We start from the raw sequence: 14,820 nt of genomic DNA, 5'->3' as shown, positions 1-14,820 counted from the left end.
AATCCCCAGCCCCTGCTATTTCCTTTATATCTTAAAGAGTTATTTGCAAATTAGTTTCATGTCATCAATGCATTTGAAAGAGTCTTTACTGTGATTTTGCTAGCATTTTGCTCTAGCTTTACTGGTCTTTTGAATGTTAAAATAGCTGCTTAAGCCCATGGGAAGACATGTCTAGTGATTTGGAATCTTTTTTTGTTTCAAGTAACAGAAACATCTCTGTGAATATATTTTTGCCTCAACCACAATTCTCTTCCTGTTATTTTTCTCATAGTGAAATCATTTGCTTGTGTTTGGGAGATTGATGCCTGTTGTCATGGGAACAAACAATGCTACCAGTTCAGTGCTGTAGAAAGTGGGGGAGAAAAATAGACTAAGAAGCATAGCCCTTAGGAAAAGTAGAAGTTGATGATTGCTGTGGTATTAGTTTGGAAGAAAATTTCCCATATTTTAAGTTACTTTTGTATGTTTGGAGGATATCATTAATGCATTAATTAGCTTATTTAAATACAAAGTGATGACCAAGTGAATTCATTTTCCAGGAGCCCTTTTGACTACAGGCTAAGAGGTTCAGAAGCAGACACACATGGAAAAATGATCTATAGTAAGCAAAGGAAAAGTGTGTTGCAGACTTGAAACTTAACAGAGTTGTGGGAAATCAGTCACCAAAACAAATAGAAAACAATGAACAGCCAAACCAAGCCGAGAAGCTGGCGATTTGAATATGCATTTCTGCAAGTAAAGAAAACACAGGGTTATTCCCACGCAAACAGCACACACTCCTATAAAGGGTTTTTTAGCTGAGGGGAAAAAAGTCACTATGTTCTTGAAAATAAGTGTTTGGTTCTAGTGAAATATTCAGCTAATTTCCTTCTAGAGATGAGAAGTCCTGTCTGCTTTCAAAGTTATTTATAATGGAAGAGAGGTTTCCATTAGGGTCTGGTGTGCATTCCAGCGCCTCTGTTTATCTTTCCCTCTGACTTCTTGCGTGCATGAGGAGCGTGTGCACTGACTTTGTGGTTGTCAATGATCATCTTTACTTTTGGCTCATACTTAACTGTTCATAAGTATTTCTAAAATGTTAATTTTCACTCCCGGTTGAGAAAATAACAGCTTTCAAAAATCTAGTATGTATACCATGGCTTCCATCGATGTAAAACAGTCACTGGCATCATGTGTGCTGAGAAGGCAGACGGTTTTATATTTATATCATGGTGTGGCATAAACTCTGGTGAAGGCAGCCAATATAAAGTGACCATATTTATATTACATTTCCAATATGGAAAGTGAGGGTTTTATTAGAAACCATCTGTGCCTATTATTAAGTTGAGGTTTCTATATTTTTATTTAATAGTATATGTATAATATATATTAGTATATACATAATAGTATATGTATAATATATATAGTAGCAGACAGTTTTGGTTAGATAGAATAAGTGGTGTGCTCTATTTCGATGACTAATCACTTTTAAGTTTTCCAGAATGTTGGTGATTTTTAGTTTCATTGGATTAAGCTATGTTGAAAGTTTGTATTCGTGTGTGCTTTTGAGTGGAATATGCGAGTAAAAGTCTCTTCAGAAAGCACTTGTGGGGGTTTAGGTGTGCAAGTGGTGTACAATTGTATTGACTATAATTCACATAACACAACCAAGACTATTGAAACTAGACAGACAGAAAAAAACAACCTGGTTAGAAAGACATGGAGACCATTGTGAACAGTGGGCTACGTCCTAAAGCACATTGGAATGTGATAAAATATTGATATTTAGACATATTATTCCCCTTGGAAAGAATTTTAAAATGTGTATTTCCTCAAATTGGGATGTCAGCCTTGGCCTAGAGGTCACTGCAATAAAAATGGGCACCTGGGCAAGGCCGATAGTTAGGAATCTTGCACCATGGAATTTTCTTCCACCAATTTGTTCCATTGATTAAAAACAGGCCCCAAAGCTGAAAAGGAATGATTAATTTTAGATAGGTGACTTTGAGTCCAGTAAGTTAGGACATCTACCGGGATGAAGGAATACTTAATTATCCAGTTGACATTTAAAAAAAAATCATACTCTTTTAATCTCTCTTCCAGAACGTGGTTCACCTCAAAATCTAGTTACCAAAGACATCACAGACACATCAATCGGGGCCTATTGGACATCTGCTCCAGGGATGGTTCGAGGGTACAGGGTCTCATGGAAGTCGCTTTATGACGATATTGAGGCCGGAGAGAAAACTCTTCCTGGAGATGCAATTCACACTATGATTGAGAATCTGCAGCCAGAGACCAAGTACAAAATTTCAGTTTTTGCAACTTACAGCAGTGGAGAAGGAGAGCCGGTGACTGGAGATGCCACAACTGAATGTAGGTAACATCATCCCAGGTGTGTTGGGATGCGTGTTGGTGCTACCTAATGACTAGGCAGCTCCAGTCACGTGCAGTTTAACCACTGAGGTTTTTATTTTCTTATTTTTTCACTTGGTTAAAAGCACTGAACATTCATGCTGCTTAAGGAGTGTGGTTTAAGTTCAAATTAGGTTTGGGCTTGAAAAATATCACATTTGGACACTTTTTGAATTCAATTGAATGTCAAGGACATGGCACCTGAATGATGGTGCCATGAAAATCATGAACTGGGACTAGACTACTCATTGTCCCTCCTCACCGTGGCTGGCTCAGCAGAGGCATGCCGAGTGTGTGATAGTACCTGTGAGTTGTAAAACCCATGGCGTGTAAGCTTGCCAGGGCAGTCTGTAGCATTCTGATGTAAGAAACACTGACTTTTGGTTATGAGAACACAACAAAGCCTTTCTTCTCTTCTTAAAACATAATTTCCCACTAAAAATGACGTAGGACTTGATGTACCTCACCTCAGTACAGTTTCTTCACTGTAAAGAGTTAATGGAAATGCAGAATGCAATAGAGATCCTCGGAGTGTGTCCCCGTGTGAGGGAGGTGGAGCATTTGGCCACCATCCTATCAACACATTAAGTTTATAAAGACTTGGAAGGTTGGGATTGTGCTCTTTTTGAGAAGAAAGATCTATTTTAAAGCCATTACTCAGAAGCTTTAACTCTCCATTTTTCTCAGTTGTAAATTGTGGAAGAAACTTTTGAGAACTTTATGTATGATATAGGTGACTTGTTCTGCTGAGAAAATCTTAGATAGGGATTGTACAATATATTATCACTCAGCACCTTCTAGGAAACTACAGATGCTCACCAATTAGTGTTTAAGAACATTAGTAATAATCCAATGAGGCTTTTCATTTTTCCTCTCTTTTACTGTAAGACATATTTTTCAGACTGGCATATAAAGTAATAGGTTTCACTGTGGCATCCCCATTGATGTAGATTTCATTATACATGGTCGTTTGTTTTTCCAGACTGCTACCAGCTATTCCCTCTGGCTTTCTCTTCTTTCTTTTCTTCCACTAGTTACTTCCCCTTTCATGCTTCCCAGTTACAAGTATTTTATTACTTTATTTCTATCTCCCCCCAAATCTCTTCCTTCTCTCTCATGGTCCCTTTTTTTATCTGACATCATGACCTACAAATACACCTACACACTTAAACGCCCACATGCCTTACCACCACCCCCATTAAGGTTCCTTACATCAGAGGTGAGGGTTGGAGAGCTAGCATGAACTAGTCTCCACTTCCTCTGCTAAGGACACTATTCTCATTAGATTAGGACTGCATCTACACAAACTCATTTAACTGAAATTGTCTTCCCAAAGGTCATTCTTGCAAGTATCAGTGTTGGAGGTTAAAGCATCAACATGGGTTTTAGGGAGGACACAATTATTATGACAACAATTTAGATCATTACCTTGTTCTTCTTGGTATACCTTATAATTTTTGTTTTGAATCCAGATATTGTGAGTTTAGCTTGTTGGGACCTGGACAGCATATTACTACAAATGCCCCTCACTCCTACCTGGACTGTAGTTATTTGGAAATAGTTTGATCTTTCTGAAATTCGAAGCCCTATTTTAGTTTAGAAGCATTTTTCTTTTGTTATTGAAGCGATCACCTGCTGTATACTCTACATGGTGTCACCACAATTCTGATGTTTGGTTTTCTGCCTGGGAGAGCCTTTCTGGCTACATATGAACTTCAAGAGTGATTCTGTTTGTTTTTGGTGGAGCATTCCCTAGTTTGTGGTACTTTCCTTATCCATAGCCCTGATTTATATTGGGTCAGGACTCAAAGATCTGTATATTTTCAGAGCATTCAGTTTGTGGCATGATCTCTACAGCAGTGCTCTGCATGTGGGTCCCAATATATGTGGACTCCCACCATCTTGTCAGTTAAAGGAAACCACAGGATTCCCTCTGGATCCCACCGGCCTGTGTTGGTGTCTAGAAACACTCCAGCAACAAAATGGCCAACCATTGTGCCAGCCTGAGTCTGTTCTCAATATCCCAGGCATCACTGGCACTTTTTAGACAAGTGATGTTCATTGTCTAAAAACTATTTTAACAACGTTTTTATTCTCTCCATTTCAAAGCCGTTTCATTATGATTCTTATCCATTTGAGCATCAAAATTCCATTAAAAATCAGCAAAGACAGGTGATTTTGTTTCCTTCAGCTTTAGTGCCTTCTAAAAGTACTTAGGAACCTTTGAGTCTTAAGAGTCTTGCATTGCATTAAATGACCCGGCTAATAAATTCATTGTAAGAAAGGGGATATATGTTGTTGGAAGATATTTGGTGATCTATTTCGGAGACTTATTCATAATAATAAAATATTAATAACAGTTTAATAATTATATTATCTATGCATTAGATAGATATTAACCCATAGTACTTTCTAAAGTATTTGATGTGTATGCTAACATCTGTTAGCTTTTGAGATTTTTTTTTGTGTGTCAGAATTGTCTGTTTTGTGTTCATAGTCTTAGACACACAGCGATGAGAAGGTTGGTGCCAATCGTACTAACTCTGGCCGGGCACTTACAGACTGTAGCTTCTGAAAATGCCTGAATAAAATTTCTAACTCTGTGTTTTTGATCTCTAGTATTCCTTGTGGCGTTATTACTAGAGGAATTCTTTACAGATAAAACACAATAAAAAATTTAAAACCACATCTTCAGAGATTGATTTTTTTCTTTGCAAAATCTCTAGAATGCAGATAGGAAATCCCTGCAATATGAACTTTCATATTTTAGTATTAACTGGATAAAGCAAGAACATTCTACTGAGGCCATGCTGAGAGGAGGTTCATATGCCATCACGAAACCAAGACGGCAAGGGTCAGCACGACATCTGTGTCCACACTTAGAATCCAGAGTTTCTTCTTTCACGAAGGAAGAGGCAGGCAAAAATGTTTTCTTTCAACAAGCTATACATTATTACTACTATTCTGTGTTTCACAGTATCTCAAGACTCCAAAATCTTAAAAGTGGATGAAGAAACAGAACACACAATGAGAGTTACCTGGAAAGCAGCGCCGGGGAAAGTCATCAACTACCGCGTTGTGTATCGCCCTCAAGGGGGTGGGAGACAGATGGTTGCTAAGGTTCCACCCACGGTCACTTCAACAGTGCTAAAGAGGCTTCAACCCCAGACCACATATGACATCACAGTTCTCCCAATGTATAAGACAGGAGAAGGAAAGCTTAGACAAGGATCAGGAACAACAGGTATACAATGATGATGATGATGATGATGATGATGATGATGATGATGATGCTGCTGCTGCTGCTGCTGCTGCTGCCTTTAAGGGAGACAGTATGGCCATTTCAAAAGATTTTGTATCTATTTCATTTTTAAACATTTTAAATTGAATCTGGGGTTGTAGGTTGTATCTGAGTTATAGAGTATTTGCCAAACAGGAATGGGTCCTTGGATTTAAGCTCTAGTACCACATATACGAATATTTATATTTGTTACAAATTCAAATTATATTTAGCAGATGGGATGTCTAATTAGCGTATTATTTGTTTTGGAAATCTAGTTCCTGGAGAAATGATCCTACTGCTAATAATGTATCAATCCAAAACTTGCCTGAATTGTGAGAATTGTATATGCTGCCCCTGCAGAACTCAGTTTCTCAGGGTTTTTGTTGAGCCTGACATTTTGCACGATTAGACTTGACCTTTCTTATATTTCCATATTTTTGTGGGAGTAAATGCAAAATGCCTGAGCCTATCTTATTGATAATATTGTTTTTTAAAAACTTTTATTTTTATAGCTTCTCGATTTAAATCGCCGAGAAACCTCAAAACTTCTGACCCAACAATGTCAAGTTTCCGAGTGACTTGGGAGCCTGCCCCTGGGGAAGTGAAAGGTTACAAAGTCACCTTTCACCCTACAGGTGACGACAGAAGACTTGGGGAGTTGGTCCTTGGACCATATGACAACACAGTTGTCTTGGAGGAGCTTAGGTAGGAATGAACTGTATTTGTGCTAAGGACTGCATCGTTTATGTGAACTAGTAGGTTTTACACAAAGAACTACCTCACGTTTGTAGAGACCAGCAAAGAATTAAGCTTGACAAACGGCTTGTATTGTTTAGATAATTAAGAATACTTGGATCTTGACATGTCTGTATCACATAGTTTCATTGCACTTGCAGTCATGTGAAAATCTGTGGCCAAGTGACTCATTCTGAGACGTCCCCCACCCCCATGGTGGATGTCCCAGCAGTGAAGCATACTGGAGCTCAAAGGCCAGAGTCTGTGCTTGCTGCCAGCTGGCAGAACAGCCTTGGGTTGATTAGAGGTCTAGTTTTAGACAGTGAGTTGGAAAACAAGGGAGTGTGAATTCGAACAGCACTCCACATTCATCCAGTGGCACCAGTGGGTTACTGTACATTCCTCTTGGGAATTTTGTTCACTTAAGTATTCATTCAGTAATGTTGGAACCTGTATAGTGCTTGTTGTTCCTGATCACTTGAGTAGGTAGGATGAAATTCAGGAGGTCACTGCTTGACATGGCCCAGTGCTGAGTGTCTCAGGTCATTGTGCAGACACAGAGCATTTCAATCACCCTAAAGCCCGCATCTCAGAAGCAGCCTAAGCAAGGCAGCTCATTCTTCCCAACACTGAAAGGTAACATGGGGGAAACGCTGCCTCTGAAAAGTCCTGGGACAGTGCAGTAAATCCCCAGAGCTCCCTGGAATGTTGGGTGGCTTGTTTCCTGTGACATCAGCAAGCTGGAATGTGATGGCAGCTATCTTTGTGCTTTTGCAATACTGAACATTTTACGTTCCTATGGGTGAAAGTTTGTTAGTGAAGATAAGTATCTTTAACAAGACGAGAACTGTCCTTTGAGACCACAGTCCACACCCACACTGCCTGTTACTGTTTCAGGGCAGGCACTACATATAGAGTCAATGTTTTTGGGATGTTCGATGGAGGAGAAAGTTTACCACTTGTTGGGCAGGAAATGACAACCCTTTCTGACACAACTGTGACACCATTTCTATCTTCCGGTAAGAAACCGAGTTGCATTTCCATGGGGAAATAGTAGTATGATGCTATTGCACATGTGAGGTGTGAGGCTATTAAACGATGACAACTGTGACTTTCACTACGATTTATTTAAATAATTGACAAACTTTTTTATGTTTGTAGAAACTGCTTCGAATGTCCAGTTGAGCCCAGTTTTTGGCTTTTCATTTTCAATTTTGCATTAATTGAATACTTGATTATTTAAAAATCAGTCCTTATTGGTTATTTTATTTAAAAAATTTATTTTATTAAGTGTAATTTTCTATTTTTTCTTTTTAGTGGTATGATTTTCTTTTGTTAAAATAATTATATATTTTTTACTTTGATGGCTTCCTTGGACTGAGAAAGAAGGCTTTATACATAAGGAACTGGGCACTCATGACTTAGAAGCCAACAGTAGCACAGTCCTTTAGATGGCTTGTCTTTGCCGTAATCACAGCTTCGATGTAGGCAAGCCAGCATTTAAGGCAATTAAAGGTGAGAGTAGGAGGTAGACTTTACTTCTAAACTTTAAAAATAATCACTTATTAAAACCAGTAGCTCTTAGCATAACGAGAGAAGTCAAGGCCATAAAGATGTAGGTTCCAGAACAATGTATGACAGTCTTCCATCATGAGAAGAGTCATACACAAATGGCACTAAAGTAATTGGTAGTGTGATGAGCATTTCTTGATTCTCGTTCATTTGAAAAGTGATGTAACTATGACCTGAAAACATTGCAATAAATGGGAAAGTTTCTAGCTGGGAGGCAAGCTTCAATAAAAAGAGCATTTACAGTTAAGGTGGATAAAGGAAAGTGTCAAATTTTGATATTTTGCATTGTTTTATTGTTTCTCTTATGATGATATTAACTGGCTTATATTTTTATTTTGTAGCTTCTCACTGAGGATATTGGGATTATTTTCTCTTCCCAAAGCACCTTAGCTTTGTATCTGTGTTTTTGTTCGTTGTCTCGACAGCTCTCAATTTGTGTGTTTCTCTGCATCCTTTTCCAAATGGTCTTCCTTCTTCTTCAATTCTTTCAATGTGCAAACTTTGCTGTCTGAATTTACCTAATTTTTATATACAGTAGGTGAAAAAGTTGATAGTTAACAACGAAATAATATAACAGTGTTTCAAGTTTTCAAAACATGTGTTTACTTCACAGAAGTCTGATTTTAACTATCATGTGCCCAAGCTTTCATAACACGTAATGGTAACCTGGTGGCTTAACTATTATAAAGGATATTTTTGGCTCACTGGAATCACTTATAGTTTAGCCATTTAACCAGTCCATCCTATGCTTGTTTGCTAATGTCTTAAATAGGGAAGGAGAATGGAACATCTTATAGCACATCCAAATCTTATTCAAATTATTAATATTTATTGTTAGAAAGGTATGCATTCCCATTCATTATTTTCAGTAATGATTGTTGGGTGAGCCTTTCAAACTGACCATCATGGTTTACCTAGAATCTCTAGGTTCTGTGATTGTGATCAGAAAATATAGTTACAGATGAAGAAAAGATTTGCAACTGAAATAATATTTGGAGAAACTGATTCTCATGAATGTTATTTAAGGTTCAGAAATTATAGTTGTGTCTTTAAATTATTAGACCTAGCTGCAGTGTTGAATAGACAACTTGGGTGGCACAGGGGTATGACCTGCCAACGATATGCTTCTTACTGTCCTATCTTACCGTTGCCGTGCCAGGGATGGAATGTCTCACCAGAGCTGAAGCAGACATTGTGTTGCTGGTGGATGGGTCATGGAGCATTGGCCGCGCAAATTTTAGAACTGTGCGAAGCTTCATCTCTCGTATCGTGGAAGTCTTTGAAATCGGCCCCAAGAGAGTACAAATTGGTAGGTCTCGTCAATGCTGAAGACCTTTGACAATTTACTTGCTACCTTTTATACATCGTAACATCTATGCGGTCATTTCAGCTCTCGCTCAGTACAGTGGAGACCCCAGAACAGAGTGGCACCTAAACGCTCATAGAGACAAGAAGAGTTTGTTACAGGCTGTGGCGAACTTGCCGTATAAGGGAGGAAACACCCTCACAGGTGAGTCAGGATGCTTTGGTGAGGTTTTGGCATGTGCTTTTTGGTCAGGCAGGTAGCTGAGAGATGATGTGACTGGCTGTCTTTTAAAAATCCCACTAGGCATGGCTTTGAATTTCATTCGCCAACAGAGCTTCAAGACTCAAGCTGGCATGCGGCCTCGTGCTCGCAAAATTGGAGTTCTCATTACCGATGGAAAATCACAGGATGATGTGGAGGCTCCATCCAAGAAGCTCAAGGATGAAGGTGTAGAGCTGTTTGCTATCGGTAAGCAATGGAGAAGGTAGTGAAGCCCTGAGGTGACAGCAACACCGAGGACATTTTCTGTATTTAAAAATTATTGGATTACCATGCTTACTCACACAAGGAATGGCAGAATTCTTGACCCTCCCAAACAGAAGTGTAGTGGAGAGGAACTGAAATTAATTAACAAAGGCGGGGGGGACTAATACTAATTCCAGCTCTCGTTCTTTTGGAATGGACAAGACTTATCTGATACCTGAGAAGAATCAGAGCTTAGAGAAAACAGAAGCTAAAGAAAAAAAAGACATACTTTGTCTTGATGGCAATAAAGTTATACAGTGGGATTTATTTGCCTACGAAAAGAAATTCTGGAATGAGAGAAAGGTGCTACATATACCTAGAGAAAACACAGCTCTGTCATGCTTTTTTGAGTTCATTATACAATAAAGGGATTTTTATATTTAAAAATACTACTGGGAAGGGAGAGATGGCTCAGCAGTTAAGGCTAGTACTGCTCTGGCAGAATACCTGAGTCCCATTCCCAGCACCTACATCGGGTGGCTCACAACCACCAGGGTATCCAAAGGGCTCTATGCATACCTGTACTCATGTGATTCTACCCAACAGAGGCACAGTGATGGAGCACTTGTAAAGAGAAAAGGCCTGGAGCATTTGCTTCATTCCATTGCTTTTTTTCCTGAAAGGTGCTTTCAATTTGTACTTAACTCTTTTGTCAAGGTATTAAGAATGCTGACGAAGTTGAGTTAAAGATGATTGCCACTGATCCAGATGACATTCACGCATACAATGTGGCAGATTTTGAGTCATTGTCCAAGATTGTGGATGACCTCACCATCAACTTGTGTAACAGTGTCAAGGGCCCTGGTAAGCTGGGACAGATACTGGCATATCTGGGTAGGGACCTCTTCATGAAGTGCTCAGTGGCATCAGAGGCTCCCCTGAGGTGGAGTCCCCTGAGGAGTCCCCTGTGGTGACTAAATATAACACTGTAATTTATAGTATTTGCATCGGGTACATGGTAACTAGTTGAAGGCTTTGTGAAAATTATGAAATTTGGTTCTTGTTACATGTGCAAATTCCTTTCTTTTTATACAAGAATATTATAGTAAAACTGCCCTCCATTAATTTATCTTGGATCTGGGAAAGTCAGAATAAATTTAACCTCATAGAAATAGTAGAAATGGTTCCAGATATTTGCAGAATTGTCATTACTGGCACTGGATGTCTGCTTTGAGGAACTTTCTAGTTAAGGGTCAGTGCTTTAGTTCATTTTAAAATGATTTTTTGGAGGGAGGCAGGGGCGGCACCAAACTAGGAAATGACATCTAGCTTATTTAAGGATTTATTTACATTATATGGCAAGGTCAATGCAAACAAATGTGGGAAGTGACTAAAAAAAGAAAAAGAGAGGAAAGAGTTGACAGACGCAGTTTCACTTCAGTCCTACTTTACTCAGATGCTGCGACTTGCAAGTTGATGAGTTTGGCTTGCTCAGTAATGCTTGGTAGCTTCCTAATGTATAGGACTGGGAAAGACATCTTACGTCTGCTTTCCTCTCTTCAGCTGCAGATTGTCAGATTTGATGCTCTGCACTGATAACCCCTGAATGTAAAGAGAAGTTACAGCCTTAAAGCTTAGACCATATGAAATCACAAGAAGACGTAGAGCCAGCGAAGTTGCCTAGTTAGGGTCAGATGGTTAGAGGTGCCGTTGTGGGGCTTTGAATGATGCAACCACGGAAAGGGATTGCAGTTTAGAAACCATTTCAGAACTGGGTTTGTAGTGACAGCAGAGGGTCAATATCTGCGTAAACCATAGGACAAGATAATGGAAGCGCCAACACTGAAGAGTTTTGCAAAGTTAACGGTAAGTCCATGATCCTTCAATGGCGAGGACATTTCTCTTAGGCGTGTGGACTGTGTAGAAGCAGTCTGTCATTAGCTTACAGTGGTTTCAGGGATGCGAGGTGGCAAAGTGCTTCTCAAGGTCTGTGTCCTTGCTTACATCCACTTGTATGTTTCATGTTCCTTCTTGTACGTCTGTCCTCAAACTTTTGCAGATATTCTTTTTTGAATTTTGAACAGCAGACTGACCTTTCCCCTGCAGAAACAGACAAGCTGGGCAGTCAGAATTTGTAGACTTCTGGCTTTGGGTGAACTAAGAGAATTGTCTTTTTTTTTTTTTTACTCAGTTGGAGTGAACTTTGAGTGGGGATGAAAACATCTTTTATCTATTTTTTCCTTATTTTTTGTCAACTATGTAATAGTTGTAATCATTGAAGTTTCCTTGGCCATAAAACAACTTGATAATTTTGCAAGCTTGACTTTGACACAAGTGCCAAGAGCAGACATACTCACTCAATTTGGGCTTACAAAGAAACCCAAAGGAGTTTGTATGAAAGTGATTTGTCATGCTCGTGGAGTCATAGAAACAACTCTTTTCTCTTTAAATCATTATTTGTAACATCTTGCTGTTGGACTTAATGTATTTATCACATCAATTTTTTATTTTCTAGTTATTGTTACACATTAATTATTTCACCCATATCTTCCTACAGAAAGCACAACCACAGGGCTATTTAAGAATATGTATCACCACATTTAAAAATATTAATATTTGCTTGTTTTCATCCTTCTTAAACACATAAGAAGTAAGTGCTCTAAAGAAACTCAACAAAGACAAGGCATAGTGCTATCTTCATAGAAGACAACATGTGTAGACATGGTAATGGGGTAGGGAACATGGTCTAACCTCATGAGACCATGGAAAAGTAGAATGGTCTGGATTTAGGTATCTTCTACTAATTAGGTAGAAGGGGTTGAGAGAGGACAGGGTGTCAGAGATGACTCAGAGGTTTTGGGTCTAGGTGACATTTTTTTTCTTTTTTTTTTTTTTCCGGAGCTGGGGACCAAACCCAGTCTAGGTGACATTTTAACTAGTGGTTTCATAGAATAGGAGATCATGTTTAAAGAAGGACAAAGCACTCTAGCTTGACTCTTCTGAGACTAAAGGAATCCTTTGGCCATTTATTCAGAGATGCCAATGGGCAATGGACCTCTGTAGAGATTTGTCGTCCATTTCCCATGTCAAGGGAAAGATCCTGTGTAGATCTGCACTGTTTTAAGTTAACTACATCTTTCACCACTCTGCTACAGAAATGAAGGTGTGTGTACCTCTTATCTTCACACACAGGTGACTTGGAAGCACCATCTAACTTAGTTATTTCAGAGAGAACTCATCGTTCTTTTAGAGTGAGCTGGACACCCCCTTCTGACAGTGTGGACAGATACAAGGTGGAATACTATCCTGTCTCTGGAGGGAAACGCCAGGAGGTGAGCAGGTGACCCTTAAGCACTTCTTCCCTACGGTGAGACTGAGTGATCCTCATTCGAGCCCAGAGCAAAACGTTGGGTGAAAGACAAGAGAGGAATGAAGAATGGTACTCTCTGTTCCTCTCAAGGCAGGCACTTCTGTTCGGACCTCATTAAAGGGAACTAGCTTTTAAAAATGTTCTTAATGGTTTCTACCTACTGTAGAATATCAGTTCAAGTTTTCAAACAAGTTAATTGATTTGTAAGTTTGGACTAGACTTATAAAGTTGACAAGGGAAACTTATTAAAGGTGGCAAATTTAACTACTTTTCCAGACATGGATATCACAGCTGCGAAAATAAATTATGTTGTCACCTGAGATCTTTCTGTAATCTAGTAATTTCTCAAAATAAAGGTCAAGGCCTCATGGGATACCTTCTAAACTTCCTGCAGGTGGCTGTTTAGGGATCGGCCAGGAGGAATGGAGCTGAGTGTTATTCTTTTTATTTTCCCTTCTAGTTTTACGTGAGTCGACTAGAAACTAGCACAGTGTTGAAGGATCTGAAGCCCGAGACTGAGTATGTGGTGAACGTGTATTCTGTGGTTGAAGATGAGTACAGTGAGCCTCTGAAGGGCACAGAGAAAACCTGTAAGTCAGATGAGAGACAGCAAGAGGGACCTGATAGATCTGTTATTCCATTTCTAAGACAAATGGGAGGGCACATGTAAGACTTCTGCCAGCTTTTGACAAATCCACTGTGTTCCAGTCATTGATGTATGAAACTTAACATCTTAAGTATGTTTTTTAAAAAAAAGAATGAAAGGAAACAATGTGTTGGTAAGTTCTGTCTGGAGTTCTATGACTAAAGGATAAAAATAGCTTAGTGATGTTCCAGAAAAAGGGATTAAAGTCTCAGCAAGTTTATCTATTTTGGCTTTCATATGGCTTCATTGGAATGCCACTTGTAATCTGAATTTTGAGCATTCTCCTTTATTTAGTAGTTGGAATGTGTATCCCAGGGAACTCAGTGCAAAGAACACTGATAGGTTTTTATGGGTGGAAGGAGCTATAGTAACTCATTAATTTCTCAAGCAAATATTTTCTATTTAGCATATATAGTTCACAGGGATTCAACTGATGTCCTCTTTCATACTTTCCTAGTGCCAGTCCCTGTAGTTAGCCTGAATATTTATGATATTGGCCCCACCACTATGCATGTGCAATGGCAGCCTGTGGGAGGAGCTACTGGCTACACTGTATCATACCAACCTACAAGATCTCCAGAAGGAACAAAGCCCAAAGAGGTGAGAGACGTCTATTTCTTAATCACTTGACTTTTCTCAGACTTTATAGGTTTACAGTCGTATTATAGTTCAATATTTATGAATCAATTTATAATGTCAGAACCCTCTGACGAATAGAAATGAGGTTTGTGACCTGTAACATGTTAAAAAATTGATACAAAAGAAAAAAAACTCCAGTTCCTATATTTGAATGTAAAAGTTGTGTTCTAATCCAGTGGTTACAGACAGGCTTGTACCACATCACCTAGAAAGTGGTAGCATTTGACTGAAATGTCTTATTTCCCTCTGGGATTTCTGTGTGTAGATGCGTGTGGGGCCCACAGTGAATGATGTGCAGCTGACCGGCCTCCTTCCTAACACAGAGTATGAGGTCACCGTCCAGGCAGTCTTGCATGACCTCACTAGTGAACCTGCCAAAGCTCGGGAAGCCACATGTAAGATGCTGCTTT

At 39.2% G+C, this 14,820-nt stretch overlaps 1 protein-coding gene across 4 annotated transcripts in view; it reads left to right on the top strand.

The window, feature by feature from the left end:
• Positions 1 to 14,820, top strand: part of Col12a1 (collagen type XII alpha 1 chain) — a 118,053-nt gene that overhangs the window by 33,212 nt on the left and 70,021 nt on the right. For 2 of the 4 annotated variants that reach the window (XM_039082533.2, NM_013142.1), the window contains exons 14-25: positions 2,083 to 2,355; positions 5,372 to 5,638; positions 6,190 to 6,382; positions 7,310 to 7,431; positions 9,144 to 9,293; positions 9,375 to 9,494; positions 9,594 to 9,758; positions 10,473 to 10,619; positions 12,948 to 13,087; positions 13,586 to 13,715; positions 14,229 to 14,371; positions 14,676 to 14,805. In XM_039082533.2, coding sequence (XP_038938461.1) covers positions 2,083 to 2,355; positions 5,372 to 5,638; positions 6,190 to 6,382; positions 7,310 to 7,431; positions 9,144 to 9,293; positions 9,375 to 9,494; positions 9,594 to 9,758; positions 10,473 to 10,619; positions 12,948 to 13,087; positions 13,586 to 13,715; positions 14,229 to 14,371; positions 14,676 to 14,805 — 1,980 coding nt within the window. The remainder of the gene's footprint in view (positions 1 to 2,082; positions 2,356 to 5,371; positions 5,639 to 6,189; positions 6,383 to 7,309; positions 7,432 to 9,143; positions 9,294 to 9,374; positions 9,495 to 9,593; positions 9,759 to 10,472; positions 10,620 to 12,947; positions 13,088 to 13,585; positions 13,716 to 14,228; positions 14,372 to 14,675; positions 14,806 to 14,820) is intronic. The other 2 variants (XM_039082534.2, XM_063264976.1) reach the window with 1 other exon arrangement.

This window comes from Rattus norvegicus, chromosome 8 (assembly GCF_036323735.1).
Source record: "Rattus norvegicus strain BN/NHsdMcwi chromosome 8, GRCr8, whole genome shotgun sequence".
NCBI lineage: Eukaryota > Metazoa > Chordata > Mammalia > Rodentia > Muridae > Rattus > Rattus norvegicus.
This window is presented reverse-complemented; position numbering and strand designations above follow the sequence as displayed.